This window comes from Colias croceus, chromosome 30, assembly GCF_905220415.1.
Source record: "Colias croceus chromosome 30, ilColCroc2.1".
In the NCBI taxonomy this organism is placed as follows: domain Eukaryota; kingdom Metazoa; phylum Arthropoda; class Insecta; order Lepidoptera; family Pieridae; genus Colias; species Colias croceus.
The window spans coordinates 4,436,060-4,462,837 of record NC_059566.1 but is presented as its reverse complement, the minus strand read 5'-3'; the positions used below and the strand labels follow the sequence as shown (position 1 = coordinate 4,462,837).

General features: G+C 32.5%; 3 protein-coding genes across 4 annotated transcripts; 1 reads left to right on the top strand and 2 right to left on the bottom strand.

Moving 5' to 3' along the window:
* Positions 1-841: 841 nt before the first annotated feature.
* On the bottom strand, positions 842-2,732 carry LOC123704637 (partner of xrn-2 protein 1-like). Its single transcript, XM_045653038.1, has 3 exons — positions 2,604-2,732; positions 1,718-1,882; positions 842-991 (listed from the first exon to the last, which is right to left on the bottom strand). Exons 2-3 carry the CDS (start codon positions 1,879-1,881, stop codon positions 844-846), a joined length of 312 nt encoding a protein of 103 aa, XP_045508994.1. The 5' UTR covers position 1,882; positions 2,604-2,732; the 3' UTR covers positions 842-843.
* A 366-nt stretch (positions 2,733-3,098) lies between these two features.
* Positions 3,099-6,037, top strand: LOC123704667. The gene is made up of 2 exons (XM_045653079.1): positions 3,099-3,256; positions 3,340-6,037. The coding sequence occupies exon 2, from the start codon at positions 3,372-3,374 to the stop codon at positions 5,181-5,183; it is 1,812 nt and encodes a 603-aa protein (XP_045509035.1). The 5' UTR covers positions 3,099-3,256; positions 3,340-3,371; the 3' UTR covers positions 5,184-6,037.
* A 4,248-nt stretch (positions 6,038-10,285) lies between these two features.
* On the bottom strand, positions 10,286-26,742 carry LOC123704617 (lysosomal alpha-mannosidase-like). 2 transcript variants are annotated; one of them, XM_045653013.1, is made up of 16 exons: positions 26,605-26,742; positions 23,510-23,590; positions 23,105-23,207; positions 22,724-22,805; positions 21,800-21,985; positions 20,874-21,079; positions 20,263-20,399; positions 19,367-19,500; positions 15,947-16,039; positions 15,678-15,807; positions 15,251-15,329; positions 14,607-14,727; positions 13,616-13,721; positions 13,328-13,418; positions 12,374-12,975; positions 10,286-11,520 (listed from the first exon to the last, which is right to left on the bottom strand). In XM_045653013.1, the coding sequence occupies exons 2-16, from the start codon at positions 23,585-23,587 to the stop codon at positions 10,303-10,305; spliced, it is 3,366 nt and encodes a 1,121-aa protein (XP_045508969.1). In that variant the 5' UTR covers positions 23,588-23,590; positions 26,605-26,742; the 3' UTR covers positions 10,286-10,302. The 2 variants fall into 2 exon arrangements, with proteins under 2 accessions (XP_045508969.1, XP_045508968.1); XM_045653012.1 differs by lacking the exon at positions 19,367-19,500 and adding an exon at positions 16,793-16,926.
* Positions 26,743-26,778: the final 36 nt, after the last annotated feature.

The window sequence follows — 26,778 nt, the reverse complement described above, 5'->3', positions numbered from 1 at the left end:
CTGAACTCATTTCACAATTTTAGAACAGGTTAATTCGTATGTATGCAGTTTTAAATCGACATTAGAAGCTTTTCCTCAAGATGGTGATATCGGCACTCAGGAACTCCCTGGACGTGTTATAACGCCCAGGCCACAGTATTACAATTTTTCCTACAGTAGGGCGACGAATGTATTTTCGCATAGCAACGGAGGGGAACTCGCGGGGGGTCAAGTGACGCGGGCCACGTACCACAAACATGCTTAGTTTGTGGTATCGAGCGCGAAAGATAGTCATCGTGTTTTTAGTAAAGTTACTATGTAAACTAACGTAATTTAATACTTAGGTACATATTCTATAATGGTGTGCTCAAACTGTTAATCTACATTTAATTTAGATTATTATTTGATACTAAGTAATGTAGAATTTAAACCACATTCATGTTTTCTTCAGATTTTAAGATTTTCTTATCAGAGTGTTCAATTTTAATGTAGTTAAATTTTATAAGAGACAATAATTAAGAAAATTTTAAAATAAAGTGTCACGTATTTTTTTTAAACGACGAATGACGAAAAACGACCTAATCGCGGACGAAGTCGCGGGCAACAGCTAGTATATACATAAAATGAACATAAGAGCATTATTTCGTGATCTTTTATTGTAAACGAAAACTCGTATTCAGTGTTGTTCAGTATTAGAACATTGCATAGAATCTTTTCGAACGCACTAAGAAGAACGAAAGAATGCTCTACGCCTGTTTACACTAAAATAATTTGACATAGTGGGGTCAGAATGAGCATTCGCTCGTTTAATGTAAATGCAGCGTAAGCAACATTTTTTATATTTTCATTTTTCAACAAGTCTATTCATTTAAAACTCCTCTTGGCTTTTTGTTCCGCAGCATCGCTGGCTTGTACAAAAGTTCTCTTTAGTTTATTCTTCCGACTTTCCTTATACTTAGCGGACACCTTTTCTGCTAATTTAGCTATTCTTCTCATTGTTGCTTGTGGGTATCTGTAATTTTAACGCAATAAATTTTAATGAACCAATATGTATATCTATACATATAAAACTCAAAGGTGACTGATATAGTGATCTATCAACGCACAGCCAAAACCACTGGACGTATCGGGCTGAAATTTGGCATGCAGGTAGATGTCATAACGTAGGCGTCCCCTAAGAAAGGATTTCCCGAAATTCTTGCGGGAACGGGGAAAAACCGGGACGCACGTACAAAGTCGTGGGTGGAAGCTAGTTTAGAAATAAAGATCTTAACAGATTTTAAACGCAATTTATTCGTTATATTATTATCCTGATGTTTCGCACACTTTGAAGCGAGCGTGGTCCGTAAAATTAGCTACTGGCTGTACTGTGTATCGCTCAGTTTCGTCTGTTGTACATCTATACTAATATTATAAAGCTGAAAAGTTTGTTTGTTTGAACGCGCTAATCTCAGGAACTACTGGTCCGATATGAAAAATTATTTCAGTGTTAGATAGCCCATTTATCGAAGAAGGCTATAGGCTATATATCATCACGCTAAAACCAACAGGAGCGCAGCCACGCGGGTGAAACCGTGCGGCACAGCTAGTACAATATAATAGTATTGTTTGAAACCTTATGTGCTAATGCTTCAAACTTCAAAATAAATGAAGTGATATGATTGGTTATTAATATACATATTCCTCTAGCTACACATCCTGGCACATTATTTGTGAAAAAGCACGGAAAATTACTAACCGGCAACCCAGAAACTCAATATTAGTGAACAATTGCGCCAATGTTACCAACTCCTCCTCCTCAAAGTTGTCTTTGTGTTCCACCATGAACATTCTTCTCACTTCCCATTGTTCGTCGGATTCGTGCTCTGATCGGAGAGAGTCTATGTCTATTGAGGGCTTCATACTGTAAATGTATTAAATATGTTTAATTTATTCTAATTTTTAAGCTATTGCATAGCTTCTATCGCGGGCCTTGAGCGCGGGGACCGAATCGAGAAATTCCGTAACGAAAAAACCTCACGCTCCCCACTCCGACGGGTGGAGTTGTGGCTTGAAGGCATAGCATGCAATAGCTTTACCGCGGCAGTCCCCGAGTGCCACACGTCTTTTAGTTTTAAAGTTCAAAGGCTTAGTGAGAATTTTTTTAAAGAATAAAATTGAATCAAATGGCAGAAAGCAACCTGTCTATTACAAGAAATGTTAAATATCTTTATTTTAATATGCTTATGCTACCTATGCTTTATGAATGAGATTTTTTTCTAGAAATATAAATAGAAAACAAATTCTAATCTTTAGTTTAATAATGTTCTAAAATATTTGTGTAAATGTTTAAAAATTTTCAACTTTTTCTTTGAATTAAGAAATGTTTCGATGTAGATATCGGATTGAACCCACTAAACAAAACCATACCCAAGTCATCAATCACTAGACTGGTGGGTACCAACTTTTAGATCAATTGAAAGGCCTCGTATAAATTCAAACTAATAAATTGGTAGTGCAGTGTGATCGAACTTAAGATGTTATCCTATTTGCGAAAGGTATTAGATATTCAGAAACACGTTAACATGCACTATAATAAACTTTTGTTAATTTGTCTTTTAAACTATAAAAAATAAATTACATACCTTACAATTCTGTCACTATACGTACAAACAAATATTTAAAGTTCTGAAATAATTTACTTTCAGGTTAATTGTTAATTTAGAAAGAACCTAAATAGAAAACAACAAACAAACAACTGTGTTGGTAACTTTTCTCCAGCTGTTTTTGACGTATGCGGTATGTCACAGATATCCGAGAGATTGCTAGTTTAGAAAATAGAAGATATACAGATACACAAAATTATTATGACGAGCTTAATCTTATAAACGACGCCTCTATCTATTTAGTAATAGTATTTTTGATTCGCAATTAATATAGATAAAACTTAATTACTGTATTTAAAGTTAAAATTATAATTTAAATTAATCTAAACAATATAAACTTTCAAATTTCAATACAATGAAAACTGGCAACACATTAACATTAACAGATAAACTATAAAGTAAATGGTAATTTTATTGATTTTCTTTAGCAGCTGTGTTTAGCAGTCTTTGTTCCAACTTCCAATCAAAGAGCAATTCAAATCTGCCATACATTACAGATGTTTTTGTTGTCAAATCCAAAATAAAAGACAAAAGATAAAATAAATTTAAAAAACTAACAATAGAAGGTAGTTTTAAATAATGTGAAGTTTTTTGCGTGAAGTTCTTTGTATATGGTGGATCGCGTACTTGCGGTAAGAGTTTAAAAATATTTAAATAAAAATTTCGAAAGGTTTTTACATTAATATCCGCTACATGTAATACTTTGTTCTTACAGTTAACGGTGCACATAAATTTTCCGCCTGTAAAATGGCATTTTCGATCCGAAAGATCATATCGAACATTACGTATTTCAAAAAAACTGAGGAGACCTCTGAAAACTCTGATAATTTTATGAAAAAGCGTCGCTACACCTACGTCGGTGACGATCCTATAGATTTCGAAAAACTGGAGCCTGATTCGACGTCCCGATATTCTAGCTTACAACTACCAGATTCGGTTAAAAAATACGCAGCGAAAAAGGGTTCTTTGTCCGATACAGACATACTAAACTTATCAGACGCACCGATACGTCATAAGCGCCGTAAATGCAAGAAACTCAAGATAGATATCAAAAAAGCGAGCCAATCTATGCAGCAGCTGAGCGATGTGAACATAGAGAACACGCCCAAACATGTCTTATTGGAGTGCAAGTCATCTGAAGCGTTCAGCGAACGGATAAAGGGTTTCGACTTCAATAAATCCTTTGATATGTACGATGAAGTCTCGGATATTGAGTCATCATTTGAAGAAGAAGAGTTGGAGATAGATTCCCTGTCCGAACACTCAGACAGCTCATCAAAGTCTCCGGTAAGAATGTGCAGGAAGATAGATAACCAGTCCACAAGCGATGAGAATATACCAGTCCCATCCACTACTCCAGAATCGTTCGCTGATGTTGAACTCGATAAAAATGAGGAGGAACGCGTGCGCTTACTCTTCAACTATCAAATGCGATTCGAGAGATTGGAAACCTTCCTGAAAAAACTGCTCACGGAGTTCCAGTTTCATATAGAAGTGTCAAAAATATTACACTCAAGGTCAATAGTGTCCGCTCTCCCTGGCTCTGATTTGAACAATATCCCCAAGAAGCTAGGCGATGTGTATGTTGATGACATGAACAGAGACATTAAAAACTCAAGTCCGAATGGCATATGGAATGTGATAATGGAAAAAGAAGATCACCAGACGAAGGCGAAAATACGTAAACAGTTTCTCTCAATGAAAAGCTCTATAGACCATTTTATGCACAACTACTTGCACAGTGAGAGCACTAACAAGAAATATTTACTATCAAAGAAGAAGGAATCTCAAAAGCGTTTCCACATCAGCCATAAGAAGAAGCAAAAGCATTTTGACTTCCCAGACTTGCGAGATGCAATGATAAATTTATTCTCCGTTCAGGATGACTCAATATCGAACTACAGTTTCGACGAAGGGTATAAGTGCATTTGTAAGTGCCACCAGTCGTCACCTACGCAAACAGATTCGGGATTAACCGCGAACCCTGATCATTCTACGTCAATAACATCTTCTATTGGTAACTTTACGCTAGATTCGACCACGCTCACTGCGTACTCCGAGTCGCTTGATCAAATAATCAGCTACAACAGCTTCCAAGACTCTCTCTACAACACGTTTTTACAAAAAGCCACGATCGAAAGAATTACCTTTTACATACAAGTGCACAGCATTCAACTTAAGTGCGAACAAAACGATGCTGACTTCGAATCAAAGCAGTCAATCACATTCCATTGTCCGTCATGTAAGAATACAGAAACTGAGGAAAATGGCTTATTAAAACACATCTTGAGTCAGTCGCATTGTGAAAAAATCCACTTTTTATACAAAACGGCATATATAAAGAAATGTGTGGCCGCTGGGAAGGAAATACAGCCAAGTACAGTATTAAACCCGATGACATTATATCGAGATGAAAATAAAATTGTGTGTTTTGGAGATGCATTGTACGCTTGTTCGTTATGTTTTGAGAATTTGATTGTCGGAGAATCTGTGTTGATGGCTCATTGTGCTGATCCGTATCATGTTGAAAGAAAAGAAAAGCTGTGCGAGATGGAATAATTTATTGTTTTAAGCAAAGGTGTGGTTTGTACAGGGCAATTCTTTTTTGGGCATTTGTTACTGTCTCTATATTTGTGCTTAAATCAAATTTTAATTTTCAAACCATTTTTATTAATTCATATGCCCATTTTTACAAAATTTTATTGATTTTTTTACAGCTAAAAATATTTTGATTGTACGCAACAAAAATGATTATTGATTTTTTTTACATAATTTATTTGAATAGATTAAAAATCTTGCATGTTAAATTAAATGACATTAATTAACATCTATAAAACTGATTCTTAATTTCTAAGGTGACTTGTGACTAGCTATTTTCTTTCTTTTTTTTCGTTATGCCTGACTAATCCGAGAATTTTTTTTCCAAACTACATATCGGAATTTTACCACAGGGTCTATAAAAAATGACATATTGTTTTTTTTTTAACTATATTGCCATTATCAAAATACTAACCAAAAAGTTCCTAGTTTTTTTAACTGTTTACATGCATTTTAGGTGAAATTTGTAAATACAATATTATTTAATTTTTACAAGCTCAAATTTACAGGGTGTTCAAAACTGAAATGTTATTAATGCTAAGAAAACTTATGTTTGTATACTTTATCCTTTATTATTAATTCTCTTCGCCTACTTAGTATTTAAAGTTAATGATAAAGAATAATTAATTAAATAGATACATACATAGTTTGAAATGTTAAAATATCAATTCTCCAAAATTGATCTCAATCATTATGTACAGAGACTTTTTAAAGACTGATTTTATACTTACTTTTATGTTTTCTATGTAAATCTTAAATAATTTTCCATCTGTATTTTAGCAAATTAATTATTATTAAAAAAGGATGTATTTTTTAATGTTCTGATTTTTTCGACGAGACATGACCATTGACCATCATGTGGGTTGTTATATAATTTTTATATACAGCCAATTTCTTCTGATCTTCCTAATTAATAATAATCGACTGTAGTATTAATTCATTATTAAGAGTAATATTAATAAGTAAATATTGTTCAGGAATTTCCTTTTGGTACTATTAAACGCATAGCAGTCTTCCTTTTCTATACATTACTAATTTTATTAATTATTTAGTTACTAATATTATTTGTAGAAATTGGATGAAATTCAAAATATGTAAATGTAAGCTATTGTTTGCCTTTAGGTAAATATTGTAATAAAAATAATAATCTGTTCATCTGTGTATAATCGATAATTTTTAAGTCCGAAATGTTTCCAATTTTATGAAATAAAAAATGTTTTATAAAAGACTGGCTTCCAAAGCAAAGAAAAAATATGAATTTTTCCCGCCTTTTTTAAAATTTCAATGTCGTAGTCGTTGTATCTTCATGAATTTGTATGTAAGGTTTTTATAATAAAATGAAAAACGAAAAAAAAAAATTACGCTTAAATAGATTTAATAAATAGGTAGTGCTAAAGTAAGTGTAGATAACAATACAATGTCTCAAAAGTTATTTACTAAACACTTATCTGTCAAAAGAAGAGCTATAAGTTTCTGTGATCAAAAAACTTGTTAAAAATAGTTTTAAGCTTACGTTTTAAGTCAAATCAAAATAAATGCGACGGCTCTGGACAAAATACTAATGATTAATCTTTCGATAATATTTTATCAATTGAATATGTACTATTTTTCGGAAATATAATGAAAAAATACAAAAAGCCGTGCCATAGATCTTATGGACTTACTGAGCTTGTCCCGTGTTCGGTATCTGTGATTATAAATGGTGTTCAAAAAGTTTTTATTGCAGAATTTTTAACATATTTTTTTTCTACATTACTTTTTTATTTAATTATTTATCATCTGTTTTCTTAATGTAACAAAATTCTGCAATGAATGTTCATGCTTTAAATTAAACTGTGATCATATTTCGGCAAAATTACAGGAAAATAAAAATATGCAGTTTGGAATATTGTGTTTTATTTTATTCCCGTAACTCTAGTGCATTTGGTTAAAGGTCAATAAGCTGCATCGATAAACCTATCCTACTAAAATTATAAATGCAAAAGTTTGTGAGGATGGATGTATGTGTCATGTATTTTGTTAGTCTTTCACGCAAATACTACTGAACCGATTACAATGAAATTTAGCACACAGATATTATAGGGTAACTTGGATTAACACATAGGATAGGTTCTATACCGGAAGTTCCATGGGAACGGGAACTATGCGGGTTTTTCTTTGAAAACGCGGGCGGAAAGCTAGACAGTATAAAAATGAATCGCAGAATGTGTTAGTGAGCGTAGATTCAAGATCATTTTAATATCATAACAAACCTAGATTCGACCATGGACCAATATACTAGAATAACATGGATGAAACAGAAAATTAGTTTAAAGCTAAAATTTTCCTTTATTCATTGAATTAACTTGAGATATTATTGACGATATCATCAATAATATCTCAAGTTCATTCAATACTCTCAAAGAAGACTAGAGTCGGTTGCAATCATCGTGAAATAAAAAATAACAGTTTTGCTTCACCTTCTTTCTTAAAGACCATGACTTGGTTCACTCTGTTAAAAATCGTTCACGGAATAATAAATATACTAAAAAAATCCATGTTATAACGATTTATTCTTGATTTTGTACAAATGAATGGAAAAAAATATTAATAATAATTTTGAATGGGGCCAACCAAACAGTATTACTTTATTTATTGTTAATAAACAATTAACGAACAAACAATTATTTATTTCAAAAAATTAAGAATATACTATGAACTTACGATATGGCTTATTAAAAAAAAATGCGTGAGTCAAGTTTGGTGAGCGGTAATACTTAAAATATACTTTGTATCAGAGACATCTAGTGGTGAATAGAAGAATCGAAATTAATAATGTCTACAGCCTCCGTCTAATAGATGGCGCTGTATTGAATTTCAATATTATACGATTCATAAAATATAATGCTAATACGATAAAGCACTCAGAAAAAAGTTATTGTAATTTTTTTTAATAGTTATTTAAATATTGCAATACAAGTGCAAACTTATAATATCACAATAATATACAAACTACTAGCGCCATCTACATCAATGTCCGATTAATTATAATTTATTACAATGACATCTAGCGTTGATTAGTCATAACTAATTGCACAAGAATTACTGCCAGATTCTAATAGATGGCGCTGTTTTCAATTTCATAATGACTTGATTTACGGAATAAAATGTAAACATTACAATACGGATGGAAAAAATCAGTGATATTAAATAAAAATGCACTATTCATTTTTTTATGTTAATGAAAATTTTTCTACATGCTAAAAAGCTTTATTTATTTATACAATTAAAACTAGTGGCGCCATCTACATTAATATCTTATATCATTTATTTTATATCAGCGGCATCTAGTAGTGACTAGAAGAATCGAAATTAATAATGTCTACAGCCTCTTTCTAATAGATGGCGCTGTATTCAATTTCAATATTATACGTTTCATGAAATACCGTAAAATGTACCGTAAGTGTACTTCCTGCTATCACTTCAATGTTTATATTTTATTTATTTATAATTAAAACGGTGTTACATTTACACCAATTACACATTATATTACCATTATATGAACAAAAAATAAAATAAAATCTTATAAATAGCAATAATAACTTATTGCAAGTAATTAAAAATTATGAAAGTAAAAATACATTTAAAATTTTTCACAAAAGCTCAAGCAAGCCGACAACAATGTCTTGAATTATATTACAAATATAATAGAATGTTCTCATAGTAAATATACCGGGCAACTCGGAGATTGCCTACCTGTGTTGCCAACACAGATGATTCTCCTTACAAGCTCCTTACCCCTACTCTCTATATACATTTTATTTAATTTATTTCACATGAAAATTAATTACAATACCTACTCGTACTTTTCTAAATTCCATTATATGTTACATGGTTCAACAAAAGAAAAATCGTGTATTTTTTAATCGAGCAGTGGTGATTCTAATGACAATATAGGTAGGTACATAGGTACTCTAATCAGTGTGTATAATGTACATAAACTGTATTAAGTATGTAGGTAATAAGTTCGCTGCATTAAATTTTAATGTACACCAATGTAAATGTTATATGTGTAACCCCGAATCTCAGGCACTCGTAGGTTGGGTTAGTCAATCCTCAGGTCTGAAAATAAATGCTAAAGCACAAATAAATTAATGTAATATTATTAATTGAGAAGCTTTGGAATATACGGAAGTAAGTTTTTAAGATTAGGTATAAAAAAATAATATTTTTAATTTTAAATGATTAATTTAAGTAACTAATAAGTAATTTTAAATGAAAAAATAATAATTTTTCTGACTTGGTGACGTGGTGGTGAGGCATTGATTTTAATGTTTATTGTTTCAATAAAAAATATTATTATCGACGTTTGACCTAGTTTTGCAGTTGCTTCTAGGATTGACTAGGCCAAAATCGAAACAAAATAATTCACGTTCGCCGTTTGACTGAAAAGTTAGGAGCATAAAGGTTTGAGTAAAAAATACTCATGTCAAAGGGTGACATTCAAATGTATTTCGAGGATTGCCCGATGGTTTTTGCCAAACCTAAGATATACAGTCCCTCCGCAAAGTGTTCGGGATTTGATCATAATATTATATACAAAATAGCTTTGCTCGCGACTTCACTGGCGCGTAATTTGAATATATTATATTATACTATCTATACTAATATTATAAAGCTGAAGAGTTTGTTTGTTTGAACGCGCTTATCTCGGGAACTACTGGGCCGATTTGAAAAATTCTTTCGGTGTTAGATAGCCCATTTATCGAGGAAGGATTATAGGCTATAATATAATATCATCACGCTTAGACCAATATGAGCAATGTAAATAAATAAATATTGCAGCCTTTGTGTTGCCAAGGACTTAAACCTAAGGTGCATTGAGACAAACGAAATTTTTCTACTGTTTAATTGAGTATAGACATGAAATTCTCGAGTCACAGTGTTTTTTATTGAACTGGTCAATGACAGTTTTATATTAAAATTTTGTGTGTATGGGTGCCAGGAACCCAGGTATCTACTATTAAAACCTAGTTCTAGTTGTACATTATTTACAGGGAAATATACAAAAAATAAAACACAAATCTTGTTCATACTTTAATCACATAGAAATCACATAATCAGCAATAAATGTTCTAATTTGTTTCGCTTTCAATTTAATAACAAAACCATCATCTGTACTTATATCTTCTACACTAACGTTGCTATCTTCAAAAGACCCATAATTCTTATTAAAACTGCCTACAAAGTCTTTTTCTTTATTCCACGTCCATTTTTCTCTACCCAACCACTGATTTGCCGCTAATGTAGTCTCTCTAAATTGTGAAATCGTCAAAAACGAGAAAATTCCATTCAAATCGATTTCCCGCGTCGAATTTTCCGATTTCTGCAAATAATTCTCGAATCGTAACAACACTTTTCCTTCAGACCACGGCTCTAAAGTCAACAAGTGAATTCCTTCCGGCAATTCGTTCTTTAACCCAACAAAACAATTATCTAGCGTAACCCAGTCTTTAAATTCCAAATCTTTCGCGTCGGACACAAAAACAATCGGTTCCAAATGATATTCATAAATGCTTTTCTGTTTAAAAACGTGCGAATTCGAATTTTCGAACAGCACTCTCTGTCTCCCTCTAACAACTAGGCCCTTCCCATTGGCCGTTTCATTTAATGCTTCGCCTACACCGAACGCGTCGTCATGCAACAAACGCCTGTGTAGCATGAGCTCTATTTGCCCTTCCTGTAACGAACTTCCGCCTTGAGCGCGATCTGTCAAAACTGACATTCGAACGTCACCGTCATCTATGAAAATGTCATTTGTAACAGGATAATAGTTGCCAGCTATAGGCTCTTCTAATGTCAAATTCCATTGAGGACGTTCGTTTAGTTTTCTCTTTAAAAATTGCCGCCCATTTGAGTCTGTGTAGAATATTCCGTTGTTAACTATGTTAGTGTCGTATCTTATTATGTATTCTTTGCCATTATCATCTTTAATGTCTATGGGCCCTACTGTGTAGTCAATTTCAAAATATTTTAGTTCGTTATAAATTCTGACAATGGCGGCTACATTTTGGTCGCTTTCGAACCAGAGTTCTTGCACTACGCGGCCTTTAGGATTTGCTATTGTGTTAAAAGATATGCCGTACGGCTGTGTCGTTTTCGGTCGGAATATATAAGCGCCGGAAGATCTGTTTTCTGGTTTAGTATTGTCGCCAATAGAGCCAGTCCAGTAGAAAAACTCAATTTTGAGATTAAATGTCCGATCGGGGAGGATGAGGTGTGTGATTTGGCCGTTGCCGTCGAGACGCAGTTTGAAATGCTAAAATAAAATATAATAGACTATAAAACTTACTCTATTTATTAATTTGACTTATACTTAACGATACAAATATGAAAATTATATTAAAACTAGATTTCCGCCCGCGGCTTCGCCCGCGTTTTCAAAGGAAAACCCGCATAGTTCCCGTTCCCGTGGGATTCCGGGATAAAACCTATCCTATGTGTTAATCCAAGTTACCCTATATATGTGTGCTAAATTTCATTGTAATCGGATCAGTAGTTTTTACGTGAAAGAGTAACAAACATCCATACATCCATACATCCATACTTACAAACTTTCGCCTTTATAATAGTATTGAGATTGAGATTGAGATATACCACGTTAAATAAAACTTTAATTTTCAAGTGAACAGGGGCCATAGACAAAGTAACAATTACAAAACGATAACGAAGTTAGAAATCGCAAAAATGTATGGGATTGACATACGCCGCGTTAGATCACGTGGTCTATCTAATGTCAATCCCATACATTTTTGCGATTTCTAACTTCGTTATCGTTTTGTAATTGTTACTTTGTCTATGGCCCCTGAGCTGTTTATTAAATGAAATATGAAAACCAAAATAATAATCAGTAACATTTTTGTCCAAATCAGGCATATGCGATAAAGTATTTCTGATTGATCTTAACATAATTATAAACACCGAGCACACGTGTCAGAAGTGAAACTTCTATGGTAAGATTTAGAGACACCAAAATCGTCGCCTTACTCCATGATCTGACGGTATTGATTTGACCTTGAAATTTTACTTTCAATGTGCCTAAAGAAGTTTCACTTCTGACACGTGTGCTCGGCACACACGCTGTATTTTTTGCTTTAAGCAAAATGCCTTACCTCATTCTCCATATAACTTTCGTCAGCTCGCTCCACAACTATATTTTCATCAGCTAACATTCTAATTTCATCATCTTTAACAAATGGATAACTTCTTTTTCTATCCAAAACTCTCTCTGCACCTTTTAATCTTTCCCCTTCATCGATATAATCTTTTGAACTATCTTTATCTTTTAGAACGTTCCAATCCGCTTTATCTATCTTTTCATTGTCTATCTTTTCAGTGTCTATCTTTTCCTTAACGTTCGTGCTCAAGTCATCTATCTTTTCCTGAACGTCAATCTTTTTGTCAAAGTTTCTAAAAGATAAATTTATATCTTTTTCTGGTGCATCTCTGTCTTGTCTATTTACGTCATCTATGTATTCAAAATCTATATTCTCTCTTATGTTTTTAAAATAATCGTTAACATTAAGGTAGATGTCGTTAGATTTTTTCGCGTTTCGTTTGGAAATTTTACTTTTTTTCTGTATATAATATGATTTTACTCCTAGAGGATGAAGGTATGCTATAAAAACTAATTCGTGTGTGGCTTTTGATTGCCTTGTTGGTATGTTAAGGACGAAGTCTGGTATTTTTATTAGTTGTGAAACAATTTCACGGCCTGGAAATAAATAATAATTAGAAATAGTTGAATTTATAGTCTATATATTTAACTTTTTGTGTTTGCGATGTTGAAAATTAGCTTGTGTTTAAAAAACTGCAAAATGTTGGAAATACTAAAACAAGAATAATGGAAAAAGATCATTTATTCATATATTTCTTTGAATTCTCTATTAAAAAAAATTCTGAATGAGTTCTTATTTAAAAAAGAAATCGGAGCTATTTTCAATTATGAAAGGGTAATAAAACCAACACCTTAAAATATGTAATTGTGTCCATTTGAGATAGAAACCGAAACACTAAAAAAATTGAATTCCCAAGAATTTTTTTAATATTTTTGTAAAAAAACTAACCTTGCGGGGAGAAAACAGAATATTTTCCCTCTGTAACAGGAATGCGTATTGGCTGCTTGACTTTCCAGCCCACTGGGTTATACATTGTTACCTGTAAAGACAAATATATGAAGAAACCATTTCTTCACTTTTTAAAGTCGGTATAAATTTTATTTTTAAATAGTAAATCTTTAGAAGAGTCGAAATGTAATTTTTTCTTTTCTTTAGTTAAATAATCAACCAGTCACATAAATGAAAAAAACAATAATATCGATATATTTTTGCCGCCAAAAAAACCTGTAAACTTACCACAAACTGTTCACTATTTTCCGACACACTACAACTCGATTCGTTGAAACGACATCTTTCGTATGTATAGATCGGCGGTTTAGTATCGCTTCTTTGCGATATTTTACTGAAAAAAAATACAATTGTTTATGGTTGGTTGACTTTTTTATCTACGCATACCTAAATCGTTCGGGGTTCTGGGTTCGATTCCCGGACCCAGAACCCCGAACGAGACGACCCGGGTGGAGACGAAGAAAACTAAAGGTCTCGGTCTGGTAGGACACAGAAGGCTGATCACCTACTTGTCCCTAAAGATAATCGATCAGTGAAACAGATGTATAATGCATCTGCCCCTTACCCCACTACGGGGACATGGGACTTCAGACACACACATACCTAAATCGTGGTGATGCATCAGATAATATATTGAGTTGCATTATATTGCCATGCGATGTATTGTGTAGCGCTTTAGCAATTTGCTTCGCATAATACTTTGTTGTGTTGAACTGTAATATGTAGCGTTGTTTTGCGTTGTTTAAAATATTGTGTGGTGTTGTTTTATTTTTCGTTGCATTACTATGTCCTTTTTATACACTTTTTATCCATATAATCTCTATATATATAAAACTCAAAGGTGACTGATATAGTGATCTATCAACGCACAGCCCAAACCACTGGACGTATCGGGCTGAAATTTGGCATACAGGTAGATGTCATAACGTAGGCGTCCCCTAAGAAAGGATTTTAGAAAATTCATCCCCTAAAGGGGTAAAATAGGGGATGAAAACTTATACCATGAAAATTTATCTTTTCCACGCAAGCGAAGCTGCGGGCAAAAGCTAGTCATATATAAATGAGTTGTGTTGCATATATTGTAATATGATGTCATGTGTTGTGTTGCGTTGCACTACATTGCTAAATGTGTTGTTGCTGTGTAGCATCTAAATGTATTGTGTTATTTTGTGTTGCATTATAATGTGTTGTGTGTTGTATTCCATTAATTAGCACCCACTTAAAAGCCTGTCCCGCGATGATGGTCGCGTCATCTATAGCGGAATCCAACAGTCTCTCATAGTCGTGAGCAACATGTTGCTTCTCTGTGCCTGTCACTGCGTCGTGATGTTGCATTACACCTAGAAATTATTATCGAAAATATGTTAGAAAAATGCACATAAAATAAAAACTACTACGCTACCCCAATCAAATGTTTACGGGATCAATTCGAAACTATTCGGCATCAAACAAAATAACAATCACGAAAATCGTAATCGGTGCACATACATAAAAAAAATATAAACCGGCCGAATTTAGAATCTTCTTTTTTTTGGATTTCGGTAAAAAAAATGCAAAGTGCGAGTGGGCTTAGCGATAAGCTAAAAATGGTCACCCATCCAATTACTGAAAGCGCCAATCGTTGCTTAATATATTATGTAGAAAAAAAATATTAATAACTAGCTTACCGCCCGCGGCTTCGCCCGCCGTCTAAAACCTAATAAATTATATACTAAAACCTTCCTCTTGAATCACTCTATCTATTAAAAAAAACCACATCAAAGTCCGTTGCGTAGTTTTAAAGATTTAAGCATACAAAGGGACATAGGGACAGAGTAAGCGACTTTGTTTTATTTATACTATGTAGTGATGATTATAACTCACCCATAGCACTCTTCAATTCATTCAAAACGAACTTATTATGCTCTTGCAAATGACCTATAACTTGAAGTTGTTTCAGCACCTAAAAAAATAACCATAAAACAAACATAACTATATTAAATACGTCCATTAATTGTAAAATCTAAATATGCGATTTTATATACTTCTTTTTGCCCGCGACTTTACTCGCGTAGTCGAAGTAAATAATTAATCTATGTCATAATTGTCAAATTTTTATATATCGCCATCTATTGAAATTAATTATAAATTTCGGGAAATTCTTTCCTTGAGATTGAGATATTTTATTTCTATAGAAGGTAAGTACCCTCTGTCATTCTCTATTCACAAAAATCATACCTTAAAATAGCCATTTTTCACGTGAAAAATGATTTATTAAAATAGTATCTATCCATAAAAAAAGATACATTACCTGAAGATACCTATTTCCGAGTCTTTCAAAATATTTAGTCGTAGGTCTTGAAGTGAAATACCCCGTCCAATAGGCTGTAGGGTCACTTGCGTATGGAAAGAAGTCGTCTTGTTTTATTGGTAAAGTTGGGCTGAAAATAACAAAAAAAAATAGATTTTTTAGAAGAACAAAAGTTTTTTTTTTTAAAAACAAAATAACTTAATTTTTTGTAAAATTATTTTATTATCTGCAAAGCCTCAAGTTAACTCGTACGGGCTATAAGCACTTACTTGGCGTCTTTCACGGCTTTTAAATAACAGTCGGGCGTTGAATAAAACAATTTTATGTTCAGCCCATCTTTAGCAGCTTTCAAATTCGCATATCTGAAATTTTATTATTGTGTAAACATATTAAATGTAATAAAAATGTACAAAATATATTACTTATTCAAAATATAGCCGAACTTTTAAGTTAGGAATCGAGACATCAGTAACAATTTAAATCCTTGGAGCAGTTAAAAAATATATTTTTTTTATTTTTGAGTGATCAAAAAAAACATTTTTTAATGGTGAAATTTTCGTTATACACAAACATATTACTCGACTCAAAAAAATAATAAGCGAGACATCTACTTCAAGTTTTAGTTTGCGGCTTTTGGCAAAAAAAAGTATGTTTAACTTAGGTGCTTATAAAAATCAATCATACATAGGTAACGCTATTTTATTAATACATAGTACAATCAATCAATCAATCAAAGTACAATCAATCAATCAATCAAAGTACAATCAATCAATCAATCAATCAAATAGATAGATTAGTCACGTACCAAAAAAAATCATGCCACATGCACAAATACATTGCTAGACATCATGCTGCGGCTTCAATTTACACAAAAAGTAGCCTATGTGATACTCCAGACTATATTATATCTTTCTGTCAAATTTGATTCAAATCAAATCAACTGTATTTTCAAAAAAAAAATTTTTTTTGACAACAATCTATTTTTTTTTTTGTTTTCTTTGATTGAATTACCAATATCAGTAGAGCTCTATTACTTATATAAATATTTCACACAATATGTATTGCATGTTACATTAGATTTTTTTTTCTGTAGGTTAAATATATTAAAAACTTACTCAATCAATTTATCCAAATTAGTATACCACATGGTTGCGTCTTGGTATGTAAAATCACCTCCCATTGTTATTATTACATTCTGTGTTCTATAGTTTTTGCCTTGATCCGTAACATAGGTGAGAAATTTGTTTATCTGTTGACAAATATGGCCGTTCTTATTTGTGATTGGTGGAAATTTAAACTGACATAATCAATAATAATACCTTTTTACTTAAAAATCATAGTAATATTATAATTTGTAATTAAAAAGGTGTAGATAGGTAATTAGAGGGAGAGATACGTCGAAATCAATAGACTTTTCTACGCCCACATTTTTTTTAATCATTACTTTAAAATTTACATTTTTAAATGGAGCGCCATCTTTTGTCAAAATTTAAATTTAATTTATACTAAAATTTTACTTTTAATGATCATACTAACAGGCATTATTCATTATTAATGTACTTACGGTGAATAATAATAAAACTTTACACAACAAGCGACTTAATTACGTTGTGCCAAATCAATTGACTACGCATGATAATTTCACACGTTCACAATTCTAACCAATTATCGACTCTATTACATATTTTCGATACAATATCGATAAGTACTAATATTGTAAACGCGAAAGTATGTTTTTCTGTTAAACTTTTACCTTTCTAAAGACTACGTTTATATAATGTAGATAGTCTTTAGAAAAAAGGACATCAAGTTATTGCACTAATCAGTAATCACTACATAGTATAAAACAAAGTCGCTTTCTCTGTCCCGATATCCCTATGTATGCTTAAATCTTTAAAACTGCAACGGATTTTGATGCGGTTTTTAATAGATAGAGTGATTCAAGAGGAAGGTTTGAGTATATAATTATTAATTTATTAGGTTTTAGACAAAGCAGGCGAATTCGCGGGCGGTAAGCTAGTTAAATAATAAATCAATGCTTAAGTTGGGACTACACGCACAAAAATAACTATAATCTAGAATTCTAAATGCTTAGATAGTATAATCCCTGTTAAATTTCCTAGACTTATTTATTTTTGGGATCATATACAATTATAGTAAATGTTATATTTCTAGGTATGTAATATAAATATGTTGCCATAAGCTGATATTTGTTTTTTTTTTCAACACTGAAGCTTTAAAAATAATTTATTTATAGACTACTTAGGCACTACGTAGGCACATAGGCTACTCCACAGTCTCCCCGTGACCACGTTCGCTTTAGAGTGTTCGAAACGTCGGGAAAATAATATAATGAATAAATCGCGTTTAAAATCCGTTAAAAAGTCTTTTATTTCTAAACATAGGCTACTTTTTGTGCAGAAAAAAGCATTTTGCATGCAAATGAAGGTTTTTTTTTTTATACATACAACTTACTGTATCAATTTATCCAGATTTTTGAACCACATATGAGCATCTTGGTATTGAAAATCATCGCCCATTGTAACCAATATATTATTTGTTTTATAATGAGATCCCATCTCTTGAACTTTATTAAAAAACGTTGAAACCTAATAACATTTAATTTTTGATTATTAATGATAAAACTAGATAAATTCTAGATTTTGAGTTAAAAATTTGATACCTGTTAGCATATCTGTTTTTTGAGTGTATGTATGTTTTTTTCTTTAGCACGCTCTGTAGCGTATTTACTTTTGATAGATTGTTTTTTATTGAAATAGTTCTGATAGAAAGTTTAAATAATTTCCGTTTTATCGATTTTCCTTCACAGGTAAGCAATATTCGTATTTGTTTATAGTATAATAATAAATTATAAAACGTCATGTCTATTCGATTTTTTTTACAACTCACACGTACGTGCTCGTACTTTGACACACACACACACATAACTACTCACTACATAGTATAAAAAAGTCGCTTTCTCTGTCCCTATTTCCCTATGTCCCTTTGTATGCTTAAATCGACGGATTTTGATGCGGTTTTTTTAATAGATAGAGTGATTCAAGAGGAAGGTTTTAGTATATACCTGATTCATTAGGTTTTAGACAAAGCGGGCGAAGCCGCGGGCGGTAAGCTAGTAAGTAGTAATATATAAACTTAGCTGCTGAATAAACCACGTGTACAAGAATAACTGCCTACATGCATTCGAGCACATTTGCCTACATGCATGAGATCATAGCTGCCTCCACGCATGCAAGCATAGCCTACATGCATGCAAGATCCGTGTAAATGCATGCGAACCGGCTGCCTACATTCATACAAGCTTAGCTCCCTACATTCATGCGAGCTTAGCTGCATACATGCATGCGAGCATAGCTGCGTTTATTCATGAGATCATAGCTGCCTCGCATGCAAGATTATTATCTGCCTAAATGCATGCGAACACAGCTGCCTACATTCATACAAGCTTAGCTTCCTACATTCATGCGAGCTTAGCTGCATACATGCGTGCGAGCATAGCTGCGTTCATTCATGAGACCATAGCTGCCTCGCATGCAAGATTATTATCTGCCTAAATGCATGCGACACACAGCTGCCTACATACACGCGAGTAAACCCATGCTTAGCTGCATACACGCGAGTAAACCCATGCACATGCATGCAAGTATATCCCATGCCTGCTAACTCACTCTATAAGTTTGTCAAGGTTGTGGAACCACATCCTCGCGTCTTGATAGTGAAAATCTTCACCCATAGTGATCAAAATATTGTTTGTTTTGTATCCTTTTGATATGTTCCTGGCGATATCCAAAAAGGTTTTCACCTATGGAAACGTATTACGTATTAAATAAATAATTCAATGATATGTAGTAATTTCTTTTTAATTTTAACGTTGAAATGAAATTAAACATTTTTCTTTTGTGTGTAACTGTGTAACTGTGTATTAAAGAAATAACATAGTTAGAACTGCACTCGTATCACATACAGTCTAGTACGAATTTTTTTCTCCGTTCTGCGTTATCTCCGTAGGTACTTTAACGTAATAAAAAAAATCTCCTTACTTTTTACAAGATTTTTATAATTTCACACTTAATTTCGTGTTACTCGATTTGTCAAAAGATGGTGCTTTAATTAAAATAAATTAAAAAATTCGACAATAAACTCTCGAGTTTCATTGAGATGAGATTGATCAGTGCTGACTTTCAGCAAATATGAACAACATCAATTTTCTCAATCCCACTATTAAGAATTTTTATCGATAGTATAGAACTTCGAAATCACCTCAAAAACAGGAAGGAAATCATTTAAGCAGAATACTTGCCTGTTAAGAAAAATCGAACAATGGGCATTTTGCTCGCACTTTAAAAATTTAACAATACCTTTTTTACACTCAATATATTACTGCAATTTGTAAATTTCTTATTATGAGGCTAAGTTGTATGGAGTTTACTTGAAAAAATTTTCTTCAGTTTTTACATCACTTATAATATTAAGGCTGTTATGTTAAAAACTATCTCACTTTGTGTATAAATAAATTGAACTTCTACTACCCATCCAAAACTCAACCATTTCAACAATCACTTACCCTCTCATCAACATTAAACATAGGCGAATCCGGGTCATCAATAATAGGCTCATCGTCACACAACACATCGAAACAGAACCCTGGTGGAGGGGAGTAGGTGTTGTATAACACGCCTGTGAATATGTCTGACGAATTACCTGTAGGGAAAGAGATAAAATTGGTTATTTTTATTGCTTACTAGCTTCGTCGCGATCCCCTTACTACAAAAAAATGCATTTTTAATACATAGCTTTTAGCCCGCAATGTCTAAAACTTCAAAGCTTCCTGGAGAACTACTATTAAATATAAACGCACATCAAAATCCGTTGCGTAGTGGTTGAATCTAAGCATGCGTAGAGGCAGGCAGCGAAAAGCGATTTAATTTTACAACTTTGTATACTGATAAATATGGATAATCACAAAAAATAACAGACACTTTTATTCCACACACAAAACTTCTAACACACATAAACTTGTGATGTTTTTGCTTGTTAAATTTTACCGTGATTGCCTGGAAGAGATCACTAATAAGTGATAAGGACGCCACATAAGTTGTATTTTTTTTTTCATGTAAGTATATAATTCTAAGGTTTCCCGTTTGTACATGTTTAAGTGTAAACAAATAAACTTACCCAAATCATCATCCCCCCTCCACACCATTTCCATCTCCCTATTTCTTAACCTCGCCGCCTTATCCTGGTAATCGATTCTACCCAGGAACAAGCCATCATATCCCATCGCGGCTAACAGAGAAGCGAATTCTCTTGAATGCCCGAACGGATCTATTTGCCAGCCTACACGCGGTATACCACAGGCTCCGAATGTTTCGTTTAGTTTCCTGTCAAGTTATACAAGAATAAGTTAAGTGGTATACGGGGTAAAGTTTAGTATACTGAGTAATGTATAATATACTGAGTAAAGTGTAGTTTACATGGTAAAGTGTAGTATACTGGCTAAAGTGTAATATTGAGGTTAAAGTGAAGTATACATGATTAATTTTAATAACATTGTAAGTGAAATGTTGATAAGTGTTCAGTGTGAAAGTAGATATAAGAAGAATAGTTAAGTGTATAATAGTTAATTTTAATTTTTAGAGCGTCTTGATAAACAGTCATAATTAAATGTTCGATATACTAAGTTAAAGTCGTAATGAATACAACATTTTACACTCGCAGTGTATAATACACGGCGTGATTTGGTAAATGGATCGATATTAAAACATGTTCAATTATACAACGTTAAGTTAAGTATAGAAAGTAAAGTAAGAAAGAGAAAAACAATTTCAATTGTATAATTGAACACACACAAGCATAATTTATTTGACACATACATGTATGTTATACATGACAAACTATATTACGTGTTTTAGAAATCAAAACATGAATCAAATACTTCTAATTCAAACTCAAACTCAAACATTTATTTATTCAATCGTCATAACATTTACCACCGATTCGGAAGCAGTATCTATGGAGAAGAACCTCCATATCTCTTTTAAAATCATGTCAATATTACAATTAATTAATTTTAAATAGTATGTTAATACCAAAGAACTCACCTCAAACCCCAAGTGAACTGATCTATAGTACTCTGATAGTGTGAAGCGGCTTCATCGTTCATACTCCACGCTCCCCCCACGAACTGCAACCTCCCCCCACGCACTAGAGTGTGGACTTTGTGTCTGACGTCATCGCCCTGGTGCATCCACCACTTCCAGAAGAACGCTGTTTCTACGTATATAAAACTGAAACAAGAGGTTTTTTATGGTGATGCTAAATACTTAAAAAGGTATAAGCGAGTTTGTCCAACATTCAAGAGAAAAGTTTGTAAAAATGTTATAAAATCGTAACGTAACTGAGAAAAACGTTGAAAAAAGACTTTTTGGTGAAATAAAGGAGCTTATGAGCAACCTGACGGGTCATTGGTCACCATAATGACTTAGAGCAGTATTAAATCCAGAGTTTAAAAATGCTAGCGCTATACAGTGTGTAATCGTGTGTGCACAGGCGATTTTTCCGAAAATATTACAGATAACAAAAAACTTTAAACTGATATCGAAAGTACTTAACCTAAGGTCGTCTCGTATAGACTATAGTATACTGTAGAGAGGTAAAAAAACTAGTCCACGAGTACAATCCAATATAGATTAAAATAAACAATGAATTATTAGTTTTAAAATAACAGCTGATAATGTCATTGACCACAAGTAACTTCACCGTGTTTATTTTTAACTTGATAAACAAGTTATTTACTTAATTATTATCTGTACATAAAGGAACGCGTCATAAGATAGCAAATTGTAAGTTGATGTACTTAAATAATTGTAAGTTAAAAACTAGGTGAACAAAAGTTGGTTTAATAAAAACTAATACATTTATTGCATTCATTCTTTCACTCATTCACAAAAATGTCTGTTTTTTGGCGCCAAATTTACTTACGTCATCAAAAGTTTTTTTTTTTTTAATAATGCCTAGTTACTTACCGTCTTTTCGGATCTTGCCATAGTTCTTTTATAACTGAATCCAAGATATATTGCACACCAGCTTTCTGTATGTAATTCCGACCTAAAAAAATAAAAACAATGATATAAAATTCTCAGTCTTTATTTTTATACAATAATAAAAGTATTTCCTAATGTCGTGCATAAATAGGGAGAACAAAACTTTATATTTTTTGTCAAATTGTTTGTTAGTATGTTGGTACTTGGTTGGTACACAAAAATTACTGCGTAAAATTGAATATATCTGTTGTCATCGATTTCTACATTTCGTATTGTCAAAAAAATATAGTCACCAAATTATTTATTTATCTGTCCTTTTTAGTATAGTATTATATTATCTTTATTCAAAGGAGTAACACTCACTTCCATAATAATATTGATCGACTGTTTTCAGCCAGCCAACATCGTCGTGCGTGTGCGGCACTATGTGTACGTTCAAAACGGATGGATCATATTTGATGCAACTCTAAAATAAAATAGGTTACAGTGACACAAGTGGAATTTGAATAAACAATAATATTCGAAAAAAAAGTCAAATTAATTAATAAATGAATTTAATTTTATGTCTATTTAGTTAGTTAATGCTATGTTGTTTTTTACATTGGAATACAAAAAAAAATACCGGCCGAATTGATAACCTCCTCCTTTTTTTTGATGTCGGTTAAAAATCAATACCATGTAAAAATACTTAACAGAAGAATAAAAGTATCATCAAAATCAGTGCAGGCGTTCAATAGACAGATAATTCATACACAAAAACATACTAACCCCATAACCACACTTAGCTTCATCTTTAACCGGCCCTGCAGACACCGCTGCCGCTCCGAGTAACAATAATATTAACATAATCTAAAACAATAGAACAATAGTCAATAATCGAAATAAATATAAGTACTAAAAAGAGCGTGTGTGCCGAGCACTCGTGTCAGAAGTGAAACTTCTTTCGCTTCTTTTACCAAAATCGTCGCCAAACACGCCCGTCATTGAATCCTGCGAAAGAAGTTTTACTTCTGATACGTGTGCTTGGCACACATGTTTTTTTATATAAATTTATAATAGATTAGTGCGTTCAAACAAACAAACTTATTAGTATAAACATATAGATAAATTTACAAAATATTTCCTCTTCACAATATTATACCTACATGTAATATTATTGTCAATTAATTAACTTATTATTATCGTTTCTTATCGCATAGTAACAAACATGTTTAACATAATATACATATATCCATAATTTGTTTATAACAAATATATTAAAACGTGTTTGTTTACAATTTAAACTGGTTTCGTAGCGGAAAGATTTTTGGTCTTACCACAATACATTTAAATTTTAAACCAGGGACCTGTCACTTTAATATAGTTGTTTAGGTGAAATACGACAAAACCAGATTAAATAGAACCCGCGCTTAAAGTGTAAAGCCTGTCTAAAGTTTTTTGTGGTAAGACAGTATACCTACTATTTTTAACACGCTTTTATTAGCTTCACTTGTATGTTTGTATGTAATGTTATGACGTCGTTGTACCTATGTAACCGATTGTAGTGTCAGCGTTCCTTGCTACTTGCTACCTTCTTGCTTGCTACATATACAATTAATTAAATCTGTCATTTTAAAGTGAATCAAAATCAAAAGGAGTCGGTTACATGCAAATTGCAAACATTTAGGTGAGGCTAATAGAAGCGTAATAATAATGATGAATCGAGCTTAAATTTACCGCAGCGGTTGGCGCGTAATCATATTTCCTGGGTTTTATTCTCGGTGGAGACCAAGAAAAAAATAGTGGTATACAGAAGGCTGATCACCTACTTGTCCCAAAAGAAAATCGATCAGTGAAACAGATGTATGCATAATGCATCTGCTCCTTACCTAATTTATAAAATTATGTCTTCATAGGCTACATGAACAAAACCGCAATCCGCACGCATTTACCAAATATAATAAAACAAAAATGTATCTATTTGATACATATTTATTCACTAACGGTGCATTTAGACCAAACGAACATAGAGGAGCTAGAGAAGAGCATTCTTCGTGATTTTTTAGTAAACGAAAACTCGTATTCAGTGTTGTTCAGTATTAGAACATTGCATACAATCTTTTCGAACGCACTAAGAACAACGAAAGAATGCTCTACGTCTACGCCTGTTTACACTAAAATAGTTTAACACACTGGGGTTAGAATGAGCATTCGTTTAATCTTAATGCACAGCAGTCAGCAGGTAACTGTCCGTCTGGAATCTTTTTAACCTAGGTTAGGAACAGGACACACATCGGGATGTCGGCTATAGAGAACGCGTCTAGTTTTTCTGTGAATTCCTTGTACTTCTTAGTACTTTTAGGTCTTTAACCTAGAACTTATTGCTAACGGATGTTTCACTTCTAAGGGCCGATTTTTCAATAATTTAAACGTTTTTGTATATAATTTGTTGTTAGACAAAGCGGACGATGCCGCGGGCGGAAAGCTAAGTGTCCATAATACGATATATTATGACGAATAGGTACGTTCTACAAGGATTGGAATTTCACTAATTTCAGCCATAATAACCTAAATAAAAGTTTGGAAAATTTAACATCAATAATTGTTTTGGTCATAAAATACCTACCTACTTACTTTATAACGCTTAGGCACTTTACGCACTAGCGGTTTTTCACTTTATGATTAGTGCGTACAATCATAAGCGGTTGCATATTAAAATGGGAAAGCGGCTAACCGCGCGGTTAGCCGCCCCCGCGGTTAACCGCTAGTGCGCTTATAAAATTGCTGATATCTATAGGTGCCTATATACTTTAATCCGTGAAAAACAATAGAAGAAATTCGATAATATTTATTATATTTAATTTTTTAAGGTCCATTAATATTCCAAAATCTACTTATACTGCAAGTATTCCTAATTTAGGCTATAATTATTTTAACGTTTTTATCTTGAAACAATGGCAGAGATGAGAGCTGAGTGAGATTTATATTATCAACTACCTAAGTAGGTACTTATTAATACAAATACATATTCATATCTGAGAATAGAAAATAAAGCAAATCAATTATTTCTCGATTTTCACGTGTTTAAACTAATCTACCTACGTAATTAAATTCGATTTTTCCTACACGTAAAAACATCCCTACTATATCCCTACAAAATTACAAATAATACCTATTATAAATGCGAAAGTAACTCTGTATTTCTGTCTGTCTGTTACGCTTTCCCGCTTAAAACTCTCAACTGATTTTGATGAAATTTGGCACAGACAATCTAAAGATTGACCCTGAGAAAGAATATGTACCACGGGCGAAGGTTGTACCACGGGCGAAGACGGGGCGGACCACTAGTATAAAATAAAACTTAATTTATTACCGCTTATTTTATTAATACCCATCTAAATAAAATCCATACCGACGTTCTTGTAAGAACACGGTAGGTATCTACCTTCATTTAAAAATTTAAATTAACGACATTTACGAACGTTGTGAATTAATAATTTAATCGTTAATTCTATTTCATAAATTAATTACGTCATACTTCAAAATACCTTTTAAATTTTAATAAGAATAACGTATAATATGATGGTTTTTCTAATATTTTGGTATTATAATTATTTAAAAATCAACTTTTATCATAAGTGAGCGGCAGCAAATAATTTTTAAACTTTAACAAATGAATTATATTACTTAATAAATTCACACTCAAACCATACATATGTTACTAAGTTATAAACTTGTTAAATTATGACCTATAAATCAGAAGAAATAAATCAATGATAAACTTCTATTCATTTAATTAGATAATTGTCGTGGGTAGAATGCCTTCAACATAAAACCTTATTGAAACAATGGATAACAGCTTGGATATAATCAATAAGACTTACCACTATTTTTTATTGCATTGGTAATTCCCGAAATTAAAATAACAAACAACAAAACAAACGATAAGACACAACCAACTTTAATTAACAAATAAATACGTCAGTCGTTTACCCGTCAATCGAAACGAACCAACGAATCAAATTCAACAGGATTCAAGAACAACTGACTTCAGTGTT